General features: G+C 33.6%; 2 protein-coding genes across 4 annotated transcripts in view; one reads left to right on the top strand and one right to left on the bottom strand.

Moving 5' to 3' along the window:
- ppih (peptidylprolyl isomerase H (cyclophilin H)) overlaps positions 1-18,175 on the top strand; it is a 40,579-nt gene that overhangs the window by 3,272 nt on the left and 19,132 nt on the right. For both annotated transcript variants that reach the window (XM_022670719.2, XM_007247954.4), the window contains exons 2-3: positions 17,273-17,337; positions 17,626-17,649. In XM_022670719.2, the coding sequence (XP_022526440.1) occupies positions 17,285-17,337; positions 17,626-17,649 (77 nt within the window). In that variant the 5' untranslated portion in view covers positions 17,273-17,284. The remainder of the gene's footprint in view (positions 1-17,272; positions 17,338-17,625; positions 17,650-18,175) is intronic.
- Positions 1,351-15,176, bottom strand: si:dkeyp-100a1.6 (probable G-protein coupled receptor 160). Of its 2 annotated transcripts, none has more exons than XM_007247953.4 (3): positions 15,074-15,176; positions 8,837-9,120; positions 1,351-5,934 (listed from the first exon to the last, which is right to left on the bottom strand). In XM_007247953.4, the coding sequence occupies exon 3, from the start codon at positions 5,896-5,898 to the stop codon at positions 4,810-4,812; it is 1,089 nt and encodes a 362-aa protein (XP_007248015.3). In that variant the 5' UTR covers positions 5,899-5,934; positions 8,837-9,120; positions 15,074-15,176; the 3' UTR covers positions 1,351-4,809. The 2 variants fall into 2 exon arrangements, with proteins under 2 accessions (XP_007248015.3, XP_015460989.3); XM_015605503.3 differs by having other exon boundaries at positions 8,843-9,120; positions 15,074-15,175.

The following is an 18,175-nucleotide window of genomic DNA, read 5'->3' on the forward strand; positions in this document are numbered from 1 at the left end:
AAAAAGCAGCAAATGTTTAATTAATAATAGTGTAGAAGTTATTTACATTTATTTTTTTCTGTGAAATATTTTTATTATTTAATGTCCTCAAGAACACATATTGTAAAAAGGCTAAAATATGGGCAATCTTAAGATTATGCCCCTGTATTGCAAAGTACGTTGATAATGCAAATATTTTGACAGGCTGTAAAGCATGACAAAGTTCATCTCGCCGGTTGGGTTGAGTCAGTTGGTAGACAGACGGGTGGGCCACCAGACAACTGTGATTTGTGAATCATTAGTGGTGACTTGGAACTTGATTGAGACACATTTACCCATTGTGTTTACCTCATAAATTTAAAACGAAACCCCATAAAAGATTTGCAATAACATTTGTTTGCAAAAATCTGGTATTTTCTGGTGAAGCCTTGTAGATGTTTTGCACAGTTTCGAGCACTTATCCTCTTTATTTGTAAAGCATTTCCGATTGAGTACACTCTTCTCACCTGGCCGCCACTTCTTGGTATGTGTTGTCTGAGTGCTAAGTGTACAAGATTGTGCAGTGGGTCGATTGTAACACGGATCAACTCATTATATTATGATATTCATATAATATTCATGAGCAAGAGCCCAAATACCTGTCCTTCATCAGAGATCACGAATTCAGTGAACTAAAGCAGGGCTAAATAGAAACACCTGAGCACTGTTTTCCCAAAAAACTTCTCACAAACTAGACATTTTGAATGAAAATGAATGAAAAGACGATGGAATGGGACCTTTAATATTGCAATGTATGTATATATATATATATATATATATATATATATATATATATATATATATATATATATATATATATATATATATATATATAGTGCAGAAGAAATACAATTGCATTTTTCTCCCCACAATTCTGTGTAGCCCTAAATCCTGATAAATGCATAAAGTGAGGGGTGTAAACAGGGTCTTGCATTTTTATGTAGTTTGGCTTAGTTTGTTGTTTCTCTTCTGGATGTCTGCTTTATTGAAGTGCTGTTAAAAGCTTCATCCTCATAGACGGGCAGGTCCAGTAACTTATGGAACAGAATAAAGCTCAATAATCTGATATGAAAACATCAGTAGCAAAAAAATGCATGTTTGTTAAACTCGGTAAGGATGGTTTGTTTAACCACATGTATCATTTATGGTCCTCTCAGAGCAATTAACTCCAGGAGCTATACATTGTATACTGTAGATAATTGACAATCTTACTTCAGGTATTAAACCCAACATTTTCCTAACCCATTTCCTTTCCTTTTGTTTACATTGGTAAAATAACCTACATTTGTTTAGTATAAAAAAAAAAAAACAATGACCGTTAGTTACTCCAAATTATTAATTACTCTGCAAATCAACATTTATTAGGGCTTTTCTTTAGGTTGATACACTGTCAGTATGAAAATATATACATTTTTTTCCTTCTTTTTATTACAAAGTCCAAACATGTTCCAAATGTACCCTTAAAGTTACAGCAGCATCATACAGATCTATATTTATTTATTTATTTATTTATTTATTTATTTAGCTGTCAGTGGTTCACTACTTTCACTACAGTGGCATTTAGGGTTGCAGCGGTAACCGGTTTCACGGTATACCATGGTATTAAAATGCACGGTTATCATACCGTGTGTGTTTGCTTATTACCGGTAAAACGCAAGCCAGCGGAGAAACTCACCCGCGCATGCGCAACTCTGCTCCGCTTCAGCTACTCGGCACACAGCGGTGAGAACGGCAGAAAGTGCATCAGACTAAACAAATCTCCGTCCGCCTAAAAAAAGGCTAAACTAAAATCAGCAGTGTGGGACTATTTCGGATACCCGCCGAACGCAGGATGGTTATCCGATTTGTAATCAATGTGGCCGTAAAGTCACAGCTAAAGGTGGACATACGTCAAACCTGTTCTCCCATCTCCGAGAACACCACCCCGCTGTGCAGCGCAAAGTATGTGTTTAGTTTATAATTTTAATCTGAACCTAAATAAAACCTCTTTTTAGTCGTGCACAACCCAAAAGCGCTGAGTTATCCGAAATTTGGGCACGTGGGTACAGGCGTGAAGTGCGTGCTACGACGGATTCACGTGTCCGTGTAAAGGTCCTGGCCGGACTGGATGTGAAAGACGCCATTCATTTACATGCGTTCATTTTCAAATTCTGACGTGCCTGTTTTTCATGTGTTAAAACCAGACTCGGTGTGAAAGCCTTAAAATAGAAATCTCTGTTGTGAGGATCATGTCAGAAATAAATCCCCTTTTTCTGCAGTATCTGGTTATATACCAACTTGGCAGTAAAACGGACGTTTACAACAGTTGTTGATCAGACACTGACCCAGGCTCAGTTTATCAGATATTAAAAAATTTAAACTTAAATAATTGTACTGAATATTTTAAATACAGGATCTTTACTTCTTAGAGGACATGTAATGTGTGTAACGTGTGTGTATGTGTGTATATATATTATATATATTTATATATTCTTTTTTTATATACACTCTTAATGCCCTTAAGAGTAGTGGAAAAAAAATGGTTTCCTTCACCTGATGGTGTACAGCTTATTTTTTTTTAAGGAGACATTAAAATTATAATTGTTCCAGGTTTCTACAATAAATAGTTAATTGAACAAAAAAACTTTGTTGTAATTTCTTTAAGGGTCAGTTTAATAATATATGTAACAAACTGTGATACCGTGATAACCGTGATACCGCGGTATTTTCTGAGACGGTTATCATACCGTGAAAATCTCATACCGTTGCAACCCTAGTGGCATTCAATACTTTCATACCTTCTCAAAACATTATCATGGTATACGGTATTACCGGGGTTGCAGATTTCCATAAGTCCTTTGTTTACGTGGCTACCATTCCAACAATTTTTTTTATTTTTAAAACTAAAAACAATTGCATATAAACACTGTACACATGGCTTAAATCATATAAAAAATGTTAAACCATTATTCTGATGATTCAAAAATGTATAACGCAGCAAATCAGAAGATTTTTGCTTACCTAGTTAGCATGATGGCTAACTTTTAAGTAAAGTAAATGAAGAGTAAAAGTAAAAGAGTGGTCCTGTTGAAGAGATGATGAAGAGTCATTCTGTGATGTTTTGTTTGTAAAGAAATTAGTTACTGGCTAATTTAGCCTTTGCTTAGCTAGCCCAAGCACAGATACACAGAGAATCTGTACTGCTCAGAATGTCTATTTTTTTGACTAACTGGCACCATTAGAGATGATTTAAAAAACATATCTAAGAAAGAGAGAAGTTGAGTGACTGGTGTTGGACTGGCAGAAAGATATATTGTGGCAGTTTCTGTCTTATTTGGAGATCCTATATTTTTTAAGTTAGCTATTAAGCTATCGTTAGCTAACAAGATAACATTAGCTAACAACAAAGTACAGACCTGTTTCAGCTAACTGAAGCTCATATTACACACTGAGGGAATGCTCTTGGGAGTGTTTTAAACTGTTTTGAGGAACGTCTTGCAGACTGCTACATCAAATTTTAAGGGCTTTGCCTTCAGCAAATTTCTTAACTTTGGTCAGGCAGAGTTGTTTATGGAGAGCCTGGCTAAGTTATGTCAGAAAATGGCTTCTAAAGGGGCGTGCTCAATGGGGGTTAATGGAGCTAAAACTTAGTGTCTAACTTCTTCTCCATGATATCCAATTAATTTAGGAAATTATAATAAAGCATGTAAAAATGTATATATATATATATATTTTTTTTTTTACTGAACCACTAAGTTGACATCATGTTAAAAAAAAAAAAGCGTGGAACGAAAATCTAATGCTGGAGAAGGAGACAATTAAGGCGTGGCCACGACTTATTAAGGCATGGGAAGAAGTTAATTAAATTGGCCACAAGGTCCTTTTGATTGACAGCTAACAAAACAAATCAGCTCTCAGGGGTTGTGGACAACAAGACTGCCTAGAGAAGATAAACTGGTCTACAAACTGTCTGTGTCTGAGCCTGTCAGCTTTGTATGCAAATTAAGTGTCTTTTACTTAGAATTATGCCATGTCCCACTGCAAGAGACTCCAAAATATCGCCATTATTAATTCCAAGACAAAAATAAAAAGAAACCAATTCACTCTTCATTTTCTTACAAAAGATTATCCTTGGATTGGAGCTTTGATGTAATATTCAGTCTTCTCCATAGACAGTAATTTACAGAAAAGCAGAAAAGGGGCTCCGTATTTTGGACAGTAGAGTGCTGACTGGATGTTGAGCTGATGTTGCTGAAGTCCGAGAACACCTTTAAAGGCTTATAACTGGGGCTGAACAACTTTAAAAATATATATTTCTGTAGTACTTAAACATTTAATGTCCTGTAAAGAGAAATTGAGTACAATTTCCAGCATTTAAACTTTTAAACATTTACAAACTACACTTTACCTTAAATTTTCTATTTTAAACATTTTCATATTTGTCTGACAAACCTGGAAGACATAGATAAGGGGTAATTCAACTCTCTGAAAAAAGTTATCTGCTATGGAATACCAATGTATTATCCATTCCCTGTTTTTTTTAGAGAGCTACAAAATTAGTAAGCTCCCAAAGCACCCCTTTCTGTCTCTCTTTAAAATGCGCATGAATAAATGAGCTGTTTTGGCCATGCATTGTCTAGGCACAGTAGAGAAATTTGGCACATCAGGCACGTCATCGTTTTGAAATACTGTCCTCATTTGGAGATACATTCATTATTATTTTAAGATACCGCGCTATGCAGTGTTTGCATTGTACCGCAATGTACTTCAATAACTAATACCTTTACGGTTATTTCTACCTTTTTTAAATCTCTACACTTGGTGCAACAGCCTTTCTGAACAAATGCTTAGTCTGGTATGCTTCTTACTGGTTGACCACTGACAGTCTTCTTTACTCAAATGCCAGTAGAAGCTCCATGCACAGATATCATCTGGCAACTTGCAGAAAGGTCCAAGCTCATCACTGCTGTACCAGAAGGCCAAGCCAGCGATTAAGCTGTTGGCGCAGGCCATCCATAGGAGGTTAACGGTGGCGTATGCTGGCACTGCGAATCCCAGTAGGTCGCAGGCTACACTCATGATCAGGTAGGGTGTCCAGTTGAACACGAAACAGAGAGTCAGGCTGACTAAGAGAGGAGGACGACTCTGCTGGTCATCATCCGTACAAAGTTCCCCAGCTGTCCGCTCTTTGAGCTTCTCCGCCATGTTGGAAAAGGCTATATCACTCCTAGGAGTAAATGGCCAGGACTTTCTACTGTTTACTTTGTTAACCAAGCGAACCCAGTGAGATATGCCTCGGCAGTGCAGCAGAAGCACAGCGGACGCCACAATGGACAAGCTGAAATTGAAGTAGCTGACCACTGCAGAACCATGCACAGGACAAACAAGAGCGTTAATTTCTTCATTATATTGAATTGTCAGTAGTTCAGAGTTTGTGTACCAAAGTGAATAGAAGCAAGCCAGCGTCCACACCAACACCACTGCCATACAGTGGCTTGCAGTCCTACTTGGAGAATTCTGGGAAACCGCCATGTGACGGACATAAGCATAGTCCAAGGTTCCCACCAAAAGAACCGGCAGAGGTAGCATGGAGTATACCGAAGAGCTGTGTGCCAGAGTGAAGCACATGGACTTGTGGATGTCGAGGTTCTCTCTGAACCACCAGATCCATGAAATGCAGCCAATCAGTACAAGGTCAGCTAGATAGATGGAGATGCTGAAGATGCCAAGGAAGGACCGGGTGATGCTCCTCAGCCAGAAGGACAAGACTAGTGTGTTCAAAGCCACTTTGGAGAGCATGAGGAACAGATACTGCAGAGTCTCGTTGTGGGTGCAGGTCCCATTCTCCTCCATCTCCTTCAGCACTGCTATCATGCTCCCTGTGGAGTGGTGGAGCAGCATGGTGTCGCCAGCTTCGTTTACTCACGCTAGTCCACGCTGGCGTGCAAAAACATGGAGAGAAAATGGTTAGAAAGGTTAGAAAAACTTTCAAACCAAAGATCAGAAATTCACTGACCTCCTTGAGGCTAAATGCCCAAAACCTAAAAGATGTAAAACCTTAAATATGGAACATAAACTACAAATAATGGTAATGCTTCTGCTTAACTCTGATAGCAAAAAACTTTGATTAAATGTAACTTTTTAGTTGCATTTCATTATTTAATGTCGATAATGGAAAAACAACCTTTGCTTAATTTTCATTCACAACGATAAGTTATTGTGTAAAATATGAACATTGAATCCATGTTAATTTAAAGGCTTTATTTTATTGTCCCTTTCTACATTACAAGAAGAATACAAAATCTAACAATAGAATACAAACAAGCTATCAAACAAGCTATACATATTTAATGTAAGTAAAAATTAATAGAACAATACACATACAACCATAACATTTTAATCAATGTTTAATCAGCATAAAATGTATGTGCACAAATAAATAAATTCCGGATATCGGAGAGCCACATTGTTTTAATACATTAGAGATTAAGAAATTAACGTTGCTTAAACATACCTTTTCTATCTGGGTAAACTGCATGTTTAATAAGCATTTAAAAGACCTTGCTATACCTTGTATTATTCTAGTGTTTCTGACTGTAATGTTAGGAACAAGAAATATATGTAAATTTAGTAACTGGTGTATGCAGGGTATATTTAAAGTAATTTATTTATTTGTTTAGTTTTGACCGGACATCATTTTAGAATTTGCTCTCTTTGGTGTCATGACTGGACTTTATTTTTCTACAATGCTTAAATACAATGCTCTCCATCTGTCTATAAGAAATGAGCCCTTGCAAGCTGATACCTTGTATTCCTCTTAGGGGATGTTCACACCTATAGAATGTTTGCTGTTGTCTGGATCAGTTAATGAGTTTGTTGGGTCTTTTCTGTTGGTTTGGTTTGTTTGCACACCGGGGAAAATGTCAGTGCACAAAAATGCGCCTCAACGAATTAGGTGTGAACGTTCTATTCTCCTATTGGTCAGAGCAAATACAGAAAGCAGTGTCTGTAAATACAGAAAGAAGTTCCTGTGTTCTGGACTAGTGTATATTTCTATACAGTTTAGCATGAAGTAGCTGCAGATATGATCTCTATTAATAGCTGTTGTAGTTATAAATAAAAAAAAAATCTTGGCTTAACTTCTTGCTTGTGGGAAAGTTTCCTAACTATAATCTAGGTGTGGTTGTTTTGATAAGAGCGATTACTGTGTTCACATCTGCCCAAACTAATTGCACTGAGGGGAAAAAATGACAGTTGTTAGGCCAGATAATGCGACTGTTATTCTTTAATTTAAAAAATAACGTGTTTTTGCTAGATCCATTGTAACCCTTAGAACTGTTTGAATGTTTAAGGTTTTTGACTGGTTAAATCGTTCTTTAGACCTGACGGATGTTCTTATCCAGTCTAGTCACCACCATTATAGCAAGGATATTTTAAGCAACATTTTTGTTTTTCTTTTTTGGCAAATATGTACCGCACCCTTTCTCAGGTTCCATTGTAACAAGACATTGTTATTCAATGTGGAGGAAACACTTTGTCCTGAATCAGGTCCTCATAATCCCCTTTCGAATTAATGCAAGTCAAATTATTTTTGATGGTTTTGTTTGCACCAATTTTCTTGTCAATATTTATTTTTTACTTGCTGCTAATAGAATGGTATTTTTCTGTTTATTTATTCAACTCTTCAAAGTGGCGTCTCGTGTGTGTATATAGTGTTTGATTCATCACTCTTTTGGCTGATCTCTTAAAGTACTTAATAACTGAACTGAAAGATTGATTAAATGTGTCATAATAATTAACATTTGATTAACTGCACTCCCTCAAACAGTAAAGAAATACATATAGTAATGTTACAACCAGAAGAAATATATTGCTGGTGGACCTACTGTTCATCTCCCCTGTTCATCTATTGCTAGAATCTCTTTATTGTTGACAAATTATTTTTGTATGTTTATATCTCCTGATATTTTGCTTTTTGCTTGGATTTCCAAATTATAGTAATGTTTCACACTTTTGTTACAAAGTTTTAAATTCTGAAATTTTTTACTCAGTTTTGTGTGGTAAGTTGCAAACCATGTAACGGCCCACATTTGATAACTTTAAAAATACATATGTCATACTCTTAGTATTAAAGTGCACCAAATTTAGAGCATATTTGTTTTAAATTGCAACCGCTATCAGCTGTTATCAGTACTCTGATATCGTCACAATAATTATCAAGTTATAATTACAGTATATGGATGTGACCTCAGTCATTTTTATTTTTGTCTTTGTGACATTGTATTTTGCATTTTTTGTTTATTATTATTTTTTTGTTGTTGTGAGGATTAGGGGTGGGTACTATGACCTACAAAATATTATTACAATATTTTAGGGTATGTTTGCAATGACTATATTGTTGGCTAAATATTTTATTAATTTTAAGAATGTACTACTGCAACAAATTTTTTGAGGTTTTATATAGTATAGGTTTTAAACATTTAGTAGAAACAACAAAATCTGTAAATGTTTGTCTGTTTTGTTAACAGCAAAAACATAATTCTGATTTGCGTAAAATTATGGAGTATAACAAACCAAAATCTGCCCCAGTGCTAAAGTGCAGAATATTTCATACATATACGCTGCAAACATATTGTCAAAGTATATGAACAAAGTATAACTCAGTAGCTTCAGTGTAAAACATCAAAACAAAAACAAATAGACTGCTTTTAAACAGGATTCCATTATTATTATGATATGAATTTCTTTTTTACATTTACAAAATAATATTATTGTGTATGGTAAATAAATCACAGACTTAAGCAAATACTCATGCAGTGTAAAGCGTAGCAGACTGTACCTCTACCTCTTCAGTTGTTTTCTCGTTGTTGCTCTAGATACTGAGCTTGAAGCTCCATTCACACTGTCAGCGTGTCTACAGCAGTGTGTTCAGCGTGTCTCTGCTGCTCGAGCCTGCGCAATCAGGAACTTTAGATCCACAGGTACAACCAGTTCTACCTTTTATAAGCAGGTTCCTCCTGGAGCTGCTGTACCTGTTCCACGCCCAGTCCACCTGTAATCTGAAACAAACGGCTGCCTTTCAACACACCCCTCGCTAGGAACCCTCCTCCTGCTCTCTGTTCTCTAAAAAAAAAAAAAGAAAACAAGATCTTGCTGTGTGTTAGACCGTCTTCAGCTCTGTTCTCAACATGTGGTCTCTCTGTATATAAATATGCATTAAAGTTGATGTTTCCCATCATTTTTTTCACTTATTTAGGCCTCTAGTAGCAAAAATGCATTTAAAGTCTTATTCTTTACTAGGGCTGGGCAATATGGTCTTAAAATAATATCACTATCTCAGGGTATTTTTGCGATACAGTGGTTCTTGGCAATATGACAAAAAAAATCAAGAATACACTACTGCAACAGAATATTTTTTTTTTTTACATGTATACTATAAAAATAAGCTTCATGCATTCAGTAGAAACAAAAAATTATGTAACGTGTAACAACAACCATCTACCAAGAACTAAAGTGCAGCATATTTACTGCATGCCTATAAACTGCAAAAAAACAAACAAAAAACATTTTAAAATATACAAATACATTAGATAGCAAAACAGATTAAAAAAGACTGTTTTAATTAATATTGCAATATCACAGTATGGAGTTATATATAGTTTTTTAATTATGTCGGAATTTTTGGTGATACTATCTACGACATGGTATGCAACACACCCCGTTCCGTACATATTTTGTATTTTGTTTTGCTCATAAACTTTTTTTTTTCCTCAATTTTTTTTTTACTAGTCCTCTTAGTGTTTATAGAGGTAATTCTATTAATACAATGCTCATTGTATGACCACCATGATATTGCATGATGTTGCTGAAGCTGCACAAAAGTGCAGAAAAATTATTAAGGTCAGTCAGTTGTAATCCATATATTGTACAGTAAGTTATTAATGTGTTTATTCTTATGTCTACTTGGATCAATAAGTGTTTAGATATAGAGTATGTTTTTAACTATGATTTTACTTATGACAAAAAGTAGACCAACCAAACCTGTAAACCTAAAATGCTTCAAATGCAAAAATAGTACTTATATTGCATAATTAATAGTGTAATAGTGGAGTTAAGTAATTGCATGAATGAAAATTAATAAATAATGATGCAATAAGGATTTCCTAAGAGGCCGATCAAAAACACTCCTCTATTGTACTTTCTTTACAACAGTACAGTACAGCATTTGCTGTTCATATTGATGAGCTCACCCGGTTGTTGACAGGGTGTGGGCTTGGTAAAGTAGACTTTGTGTTTGACGAGTGATACATTTTCTTGTGTTTGGCTTTCACTTTTGGAAAGAAGGGTAGGGCAATCGCTCTATATCACAATATAAACACACAGTCAGCCAGCACACACTGGGGTTTTTACTCAAAGTGATCTTATTTGTCTGTTACAAATCTGATGTCTGCACCACGTCATACTGTTACTTCTGTTGTATTAGTTTGATAATATAATCTTTTATTAGTATTTTATGTATCCTGTAAGTGTGTGTGTGTGCTCTTTGAAAGCTTCTTTTTTGTATAGATATGGCCTAAGAATCCTGCTTAAATAATAGGGGTTTAAGAAAATATAAAATTATTAATATTAATTGTATTGTATCCTGACATTTAGTTTTAAAATACTTTATTAATTTTTAAAAACAGTGTATATTATGACTTTTTAGCTCCATGTAAAGATTAGGGACAGACAGTGGTTCAAATAGTGCTGTGTTTAAACCCTGACCACTAGATAACAGTGTAGTACTCAGTTATTGGATCCCCCTTTTCTGAGTGCATAAAAATTTAACCTTCTTTTACTCTGATTTTATAAATATGATGGGCTGTATTTATACTACGAGTTATATAGCAGTATATTGTCTTTCTTATGGTATGGCAATATATACTGAATTGTAACTTATCGCCAACGCTATTCCTAGTAAACACACAGCCTTTAAATAATTAGATAATATGGATGCTCAGAATATTTTTGAATGAATATAGTGTTTGGCTGAATAAAAAAAAAAAAAAGAAAAAAAACTGGATAATTATGCTTTTTTTTTTTTTTTTTTTTTATCATGAATTGGATACCCAGAATTGGGTATTTGGCTAAATGTTTAACTTGTTTGGTTTTAATTTATTTGCAAAATAAATGTCTGTGCATCCCTAATAAATATATAGTCATTTAGTCGAAACTGTATTTTGGTAAACCAGTAGCATGATTATTTTATCACTATTTTACAGAACCTAAAAGTTAAGAATTATTAGAAATTGGAGTGTAAAAATATTGAAAAAACCTACATAAATTCAATTATACAAAACCACTAATTGTAAACAAAGCAGAAACATACTTTGTTTTGCACATAATGTGTGAATATTTTTGAGGTTACAACCATATATTGTACAATAAGTTGATATCCTAATTATTGTGACCGTCCTAAATGACACTTTTTTTATTAGACAATTTATTTATTTATATTTTCAGTTAAGAATCAGTAAATCAAACATTAAATATAATACTTAAAATATATGGTATTTCTTTGCATGTTGTTCATGACATACTTTTGTTCATTTCAATAATTCATGTCTTTCAGTGTAAGAAACCACATAAGCAGGTTTTCAATGATTTAACAGTGACCTAGTGTGGTTAGTGGTGAGGGTGTGAGGTAAGCTTTCTGGTTGCACAATGCTAATTGTAGACTTTACGTTTTCATCATGTGTTGGCTGTATAAGCCTTGCAGCTTCAGCACAAAACAAATAAAGCTGATTTCACACACAGACATGTCCTGACTGATTGACTGTTTTGAGTAGGGGTGTGCCAGATCATATCATACGCGATATCAACAAAATATAAAAAAATAAAATAAAATAAATATCGTGGAATTCTGTGGACACAGAGATTCTCATGAAGGGTGGGGGGTGGGCAACATGACAATAATATTTAATTGTTATAATTAGTGTGATTGATAGATTAATAAAGTGTTGCTGTTGTGATAATATATACTTTTCGTATTGCGAAGTGATATTGACAGTACTTAAAGCAGCAGTCCCTAAGATTTTAGGAATTGTTCATTTAAATAATAAGTGTTAAGTTTAGAGTGTTTTCCAGGTTTCATTTTCCTGGCATGACCATCCCTGCAGTGTCTAATATATTCATTCTAAAAACAACATTCTTTTTTTTTTTTTTATATAAGTGCTTTCTACATTTTGACTTTCACATGCTCTATGCAATTACACATCCTCACCAGAGGGGTCTCTAAATCCCTAAATCCCCAAATCCACAAAATTTACAGACTGTTTCTTTAAAAAATACCTGCGAATCACAGGGCATCTCATGGTACGATATTATCAAACACAATACACTGCCCACAACAACATCATAATACTGTGATTCTACAATATTTTATATCACAAAACAATTATAAATTCAATATTTCACAGCATTTGTGTTACTAAATGGAATAAAATACTCCTAAATAGGCATTTACCAGGAATTATGGATTTACTGGTGTTAATTTAATAGATTTTCACAACCAATATTCCTTACCGCAAGTTTTTACCCTATTCGTTTGATTAGCGCCACCATGTGAAGTAATGAAGCATTAACTTTAGTCTTTTATTCAAAATGGGGGTGGGGGGCAAGTATTAGGTAGTCTATGTGTCAATAAAAATATTGATATTTGATTTTGCATATCTATAATGTATCACAAATAAAAACTAAATAATTTATCACTATATACAGTATATTCCACCCCACTAATAATCTATAATTTTCTCTGCATGTCAGGAAATGATGATGCATAATGTGAGCATGCCCTTAAATCAGCAGGCCCTTACATTTTTACTATTTTGCATTTAACTAGCCATTGATTCTACTGACAGACCTCAACTGTTGGCTCTGATCCATTTATAGATAAAACTTGGTGTTGGTTATGTAGTAAAGTTAGTAAATAAGTAATCTGTTGCTTGTCTAATCTCTATGTTAATCATTTACCTATCCATCTATCTCACACTAATAGTTATTGAGTTATTGTACAATCTTTTAACATGACCTGACTTTAACATTACAGGTTGTTTTTATTAGCATGGAGAACCTGTTAATGTAAATAAGCTAGAGCGTCGCCGTCATTTAGTTTAATTGATGTTATGGTTTTATTTTTTCAATTCTAATTTAAATGTTTCAATATTCTTAATAACAAAACAAATAATGAAAAAATACAAGTTTATTAATTCAGATAATTGAATTCACTCTGTAAAAGGGTGTAACTCTATTATTATGCTGCTACATTTTAATTATATCATTGGCCAATGTAGCATTCATGCATATACAGTTTTTTTAATTATTTTAAAATGTTCTGCATTGTAGATTAATACTAAATTAATACTATAAATACAAATATATGGAATTATTTAGTAAAGAAAAAAGTGTTAAATTAACCAGAATATGTTTTATATTTTAGATTATTCAAAATAGCATCTCTTGCTTAGATGACAGCTTTGCACATCTCGGCTGCATTTTCTCAGTCAGTTTTATGAGGTAGAGTCGCCTGGAATCACGGCTATCAATTAACAGCTGTGATAAACTAATCAAGAGTTAATTACTTGCCTTTTAATGTGTTTGAGAGCATCAGTTGTGTTGTAAAGAGGTAGAGTTGGTGGTATACAGTGGATATCTGAGTAATCTTCTAATTCATATTATGGCATGGACTACTCAACTAATTACAGAAAAAAAGATTACTTTAAGAAAAAAATTAAGAAGTTTAAAAGTATTCTCAATTCAGTCACAAAAAATATCAAATATAAAAGAAGAGCAAGAGTTACATTTGTTACACAGGAAAAGTTCATCCGAGTTACCAGCCTCAGAAACTCCAAGTTAACAAACAGCACCCCAGATAAGAGCCTGCATAATACTGTGCATAGTTTTTTGTTTTTTCCAAAACATTTAAATGCTATTGTATGTCTTTCTATCCGTTTGTCTGTGCAAATGAACAAATGAAATAACAAATCAAATTAAAGATATATCGCTTGACCTTGTTAAAACTGATTAAAAACATCAGATTTTATTATGATCATTTTTATCGGTTTAATTGTCATTAAAGCAAAAGTTGTTGTGGGGCACATCACCAAATACCTACATTCTTAAAATTCATGTTTAATTTAAAGATTTTACTTTCTAATCTAATGTACTTGGCACATAGCATTTGCAGTAAAGTTAATTTTAAATTAAACATATTATTAATTGAAATTTATTTATTTTATTTTAGTTGTGGTGTTTTTTTGTTTTTTTTTTTGCTCTTTGTCCCTGTTCTTCCACATTATACTGCATGTGTGTATGTGTAGTCATATGATTCTGTCCTATCCAAGCTGCAACATGAAGTCAACGTGGAAAAATATTTAGTTATTTAGTGTAAATATAGCAGATTTAACAATTCAGTAGAGGCTAAATCTGTACACTTCTGTACTTTTGTCTGTTTTGTAAACAGTAACTAGTACCAAGTCTATGATTTTGTGTAAAGAAATATATGTGTAACAAAAACGTATGTAATATAAAAACAATGTAATGTGAAAAAAGTGTAAAACAAAACTAAAATTCAAAATATTTAGTGCATTTATATAAACTGTACATAAACAATTATACATAACATACCCCTAAAGCACAATACACAATAAATAACAAAACTAATATAAAATTGACTGTTTTCCAGACAGAATACAGTTCTATCTTTTAAATCTTTTCAAAAATGATAATATTAACTATTTAAAAAATCTATACAATATGGTGTATTCTTACTAAGTGATTAAGGGAGGGAAAGAAAAAAAACACTAATTTAAAAAGGGGAATATTCCCATATTAAACAGCTATAAAACGTAATCTTTTCTTCTGTTTAGTCTGTTACGCTCGCTTTATTTGTGTCTATGGCAACAGTTGATAGTAAGTAGTCAGAAGCGTGAGATAAACGTCATTGTTTTTTGTTATCTGCCTCCATTTCAATCTCCTGCCTGCACATCCATGCAATATCAGTATTGACCAGTGTAGATAATAATATTATATGGCCTACCAGCATTAGTGTGTAGTTCTTTCCTGTTACAGAAGCAGCTTCGGTTTTGATACTTCTTCGGATAATTCTTCAGCGACTCATGTTTATAGTTTCATAGTAACTGAGAGGGTTGTGTTCATTGATGCTTTCAGACAAACAGAGCCTTTTAAGAGGGTCCTAGGCCACCCCCACCCAAGCCCACGCAGGCCAGTGACAGTTCGGGACTTGTACGCCTTGTTTCTCCCGAGTGAGAGTCTATGGGCAGATGTGTAGGCTGAACCCAACCTCCAGTGTCCCTACAGTAGAGACACAATTGGCAGCTTTCAGTTCTTTATAGAAGTGTGTCCTCATGCTACACATTCTTCAAAACTATTTAAATGAGACAGTTCCAAGTTTTTGAAGTTTACAATGATAAACCATAAAATAAGAAAGTCAAGGTTAAGAATAGAGCTAGGCAATATGATAGTTTTATGACTTTGTCGTATTATTGTATTATCATATCAACAATGTTTTTGTGAAGCATATCAAGAATATAATCAGTGTTTGAAGAACAGTGACCCAACTGTACATGTAATCACAGAGAGGGTAAAAATCCTATTTAATTGGAAGATGTGCAGCAAAAATAAAAAATATATAAAAAACTGAAAAAGTACATAAATATCTCTTTTTAAGTATCTGTCAAAACATTGCAATTAATGTGAAAATGTCTTTAAATATTAAAAAGTAAATATTTTAGAGCTTTTTAAAACAGAATTTAATATTGAATATTCTGTAGAACTTACACAGAGATGTGTATCATTCATCACATTAACCAATTTATAATGATATGATAAAAAATTGTCATTGTCCAGCTCTATTGCTCATTATATAAAAGAATAAAAGTTGTAAGCTGATTGCAAATGTTGGAAGAATGTTGTCACTCTCAGAACTGTCAGGATTTTGTGTTACAAAATTAATTCAAGTCAATGTATACATTTTTATCCTCGGCTGGAAATGGTTAATCACCAGCAGCAGTTGTGCTAGTTCTGCATTACTGAACTTCTGCTATGTGTCTATTCTGCAATGTATTCAAATCACCATGTAAATGGCAAATACTCTAAACCTTTATTTCCACATTAAGGCCTAGAAATCAGAAAAAGAGATCCAAAAAGATGATGAATAGCAGTTATATTACAGTAACCAGATTTTCAGTGTGTGTATAAAATTTTTCCCTCAGTCTGTGCATGGATGCCAAATAGGGGTGGGCAATATTATATCTTATACAATATATCATGACACAGGAATATCATGATATTAAAAATCCATATCGTGATAATAGAGATGTTCTGTCTTAAAAGTAGTCTATTATTTACTGTGAAGCTTTAGGTGTAATTATTGTATAATTGTTTTAGTTTGCAGTTTATATGCATGCACTAAATATTCTGCAATATTTTTTTGCTGCATTATATTATTTTATGCTATATTATTTATTTTGCCACATTATGATTATGCTGTTATACTCTTATACTATATTCCTGACATTTAATTAATTATTTTACTGTTTTCCTATATCGCCAAGTATATCGTTATCGCAAAAATACCCTGAAATATCGTGATATTATTTTAGAGCCATATCGCCCACCCCTAATGCCAACATAAATAGATAAAGTATAGAGCTGGGGGTAAAATGCGTTATTTGCATTAATATAGGGGAAGGCTTTCAATGGGAGGGGGGTGATTTGCATGTCTGGCATGTCAAGGCCTTACCTACATACCGCTGTTGAAAACCCTGATAACTTAATAAAAATAAGAAACATATATTTTGCAGAAAAACAGATCAAATATGGCATTTATATCATATCTAAATAGTTCATATAATTATTTGCTAGATTTTTCTTACTGGAAAAATATTACTCATTTACACTACACGCTATGCTATTTCAAGTTTTTAATATTCAATATTTTACTATTGGGGAGAGGGTAGCCACTTTTGGAGAGTGAAAATAAAAAATGACAGATGAATGAAGTTTAAACTTCCCATGATTCACTTAATGAAATCAGTGGTTTACGGTGAGAACTTTTCAAAATATCCATAGCGAAATAGAACGCTGTTACTGTCCAAAACCTAAGGGTCCAAAGCCTAAATATTATTACATTACACCACTACACTTCTCTTGTTGTAACATATGTAGCTTAAAATAGTAATTTTGCTCATAATTAACTAAATGTTTGTTTCCACAGGAAGTTGGAAGAATGAAGGTCGAGCTGTTTGCCGATGTTGTTCCGAAGACTGCAGAGAACTTCAGGTAGATAAAAAGTCCTTATATCTGTAGACATTGCCTCAGAATACTTTATAATGCTTTAGATTAAGTTAAACTGAAGCTACATTGTGCATGATAAAGAAATAATAATAACAATCTGGTTTTCTGGTTACCCTTTGTTCTGCTGACTTGTTGGATTATATGTTGTATTTAAACAACTTTAGAAATGTAAGATGTGCAGATAAAACTACAGGAAGTCTGGACTGATGAAGTGTGATTGCTGTATCTGTGTTGTGTTCCTTTTTAATGATCCACTCTTGTATTGTGTTACAGGCAGTTCTGCACAGGGGAGTTCAGGTAACCTGGTGTGAGGGTTCTAAACTCTGCCTCATGGGGTTATGTTGTCTCTATTGTATTGTTTTCGTTGTTGTTTTACATTATACATCCTCATTGGTAGTTCTAGGTTGTGTAGTGTTAGTTTAATCTCAGTATTTTCTGAATAAATGTATAATGGTTTCACAGTTTTATATTATATAAAAAAAATGCTAAATGCTTATTTTTTTAATGAATGTACTAATTGTACTATTTTAGTCTTAGAGATAGTATCATAAATATGCCATAGTTTTCTTTTTTAAATCATTTTTTAGGGGAGTGCTATACATTTTGCTAAACTAGGCAGTCAGAAATGTAAACACTCACCAAGCAATTTATTAAAAATACATATACGTCTATCATTTATCCAATTATTTAATCAGCCAATCATGTGGCATTATTGGAATGCATAAAAATCATGCAACGGTAATGTCCACATCAGCCATCCGAACTGGGAAGAAAATGATCCTGTGGGTGCTAGTCCACACAGTAGAGGTCTGTGCGGGACTGT

Source organism: Astyanax mexicanus, chromosome 12 (assembly GCF_023375975.1).
Source record: "Astyanax mexicanus isolate ESR-SI-001 chromosome 12, AstMex3_surface, whole genome shotgun sequence".
Classification (NCBI taxonomy): domain Eukaryota; kingdom Metazoa; phylum Chordata; class Actinopteri; order Characiformes; family Acestrorhamphidae; genus Astyanax; species Astyanax mexicanus.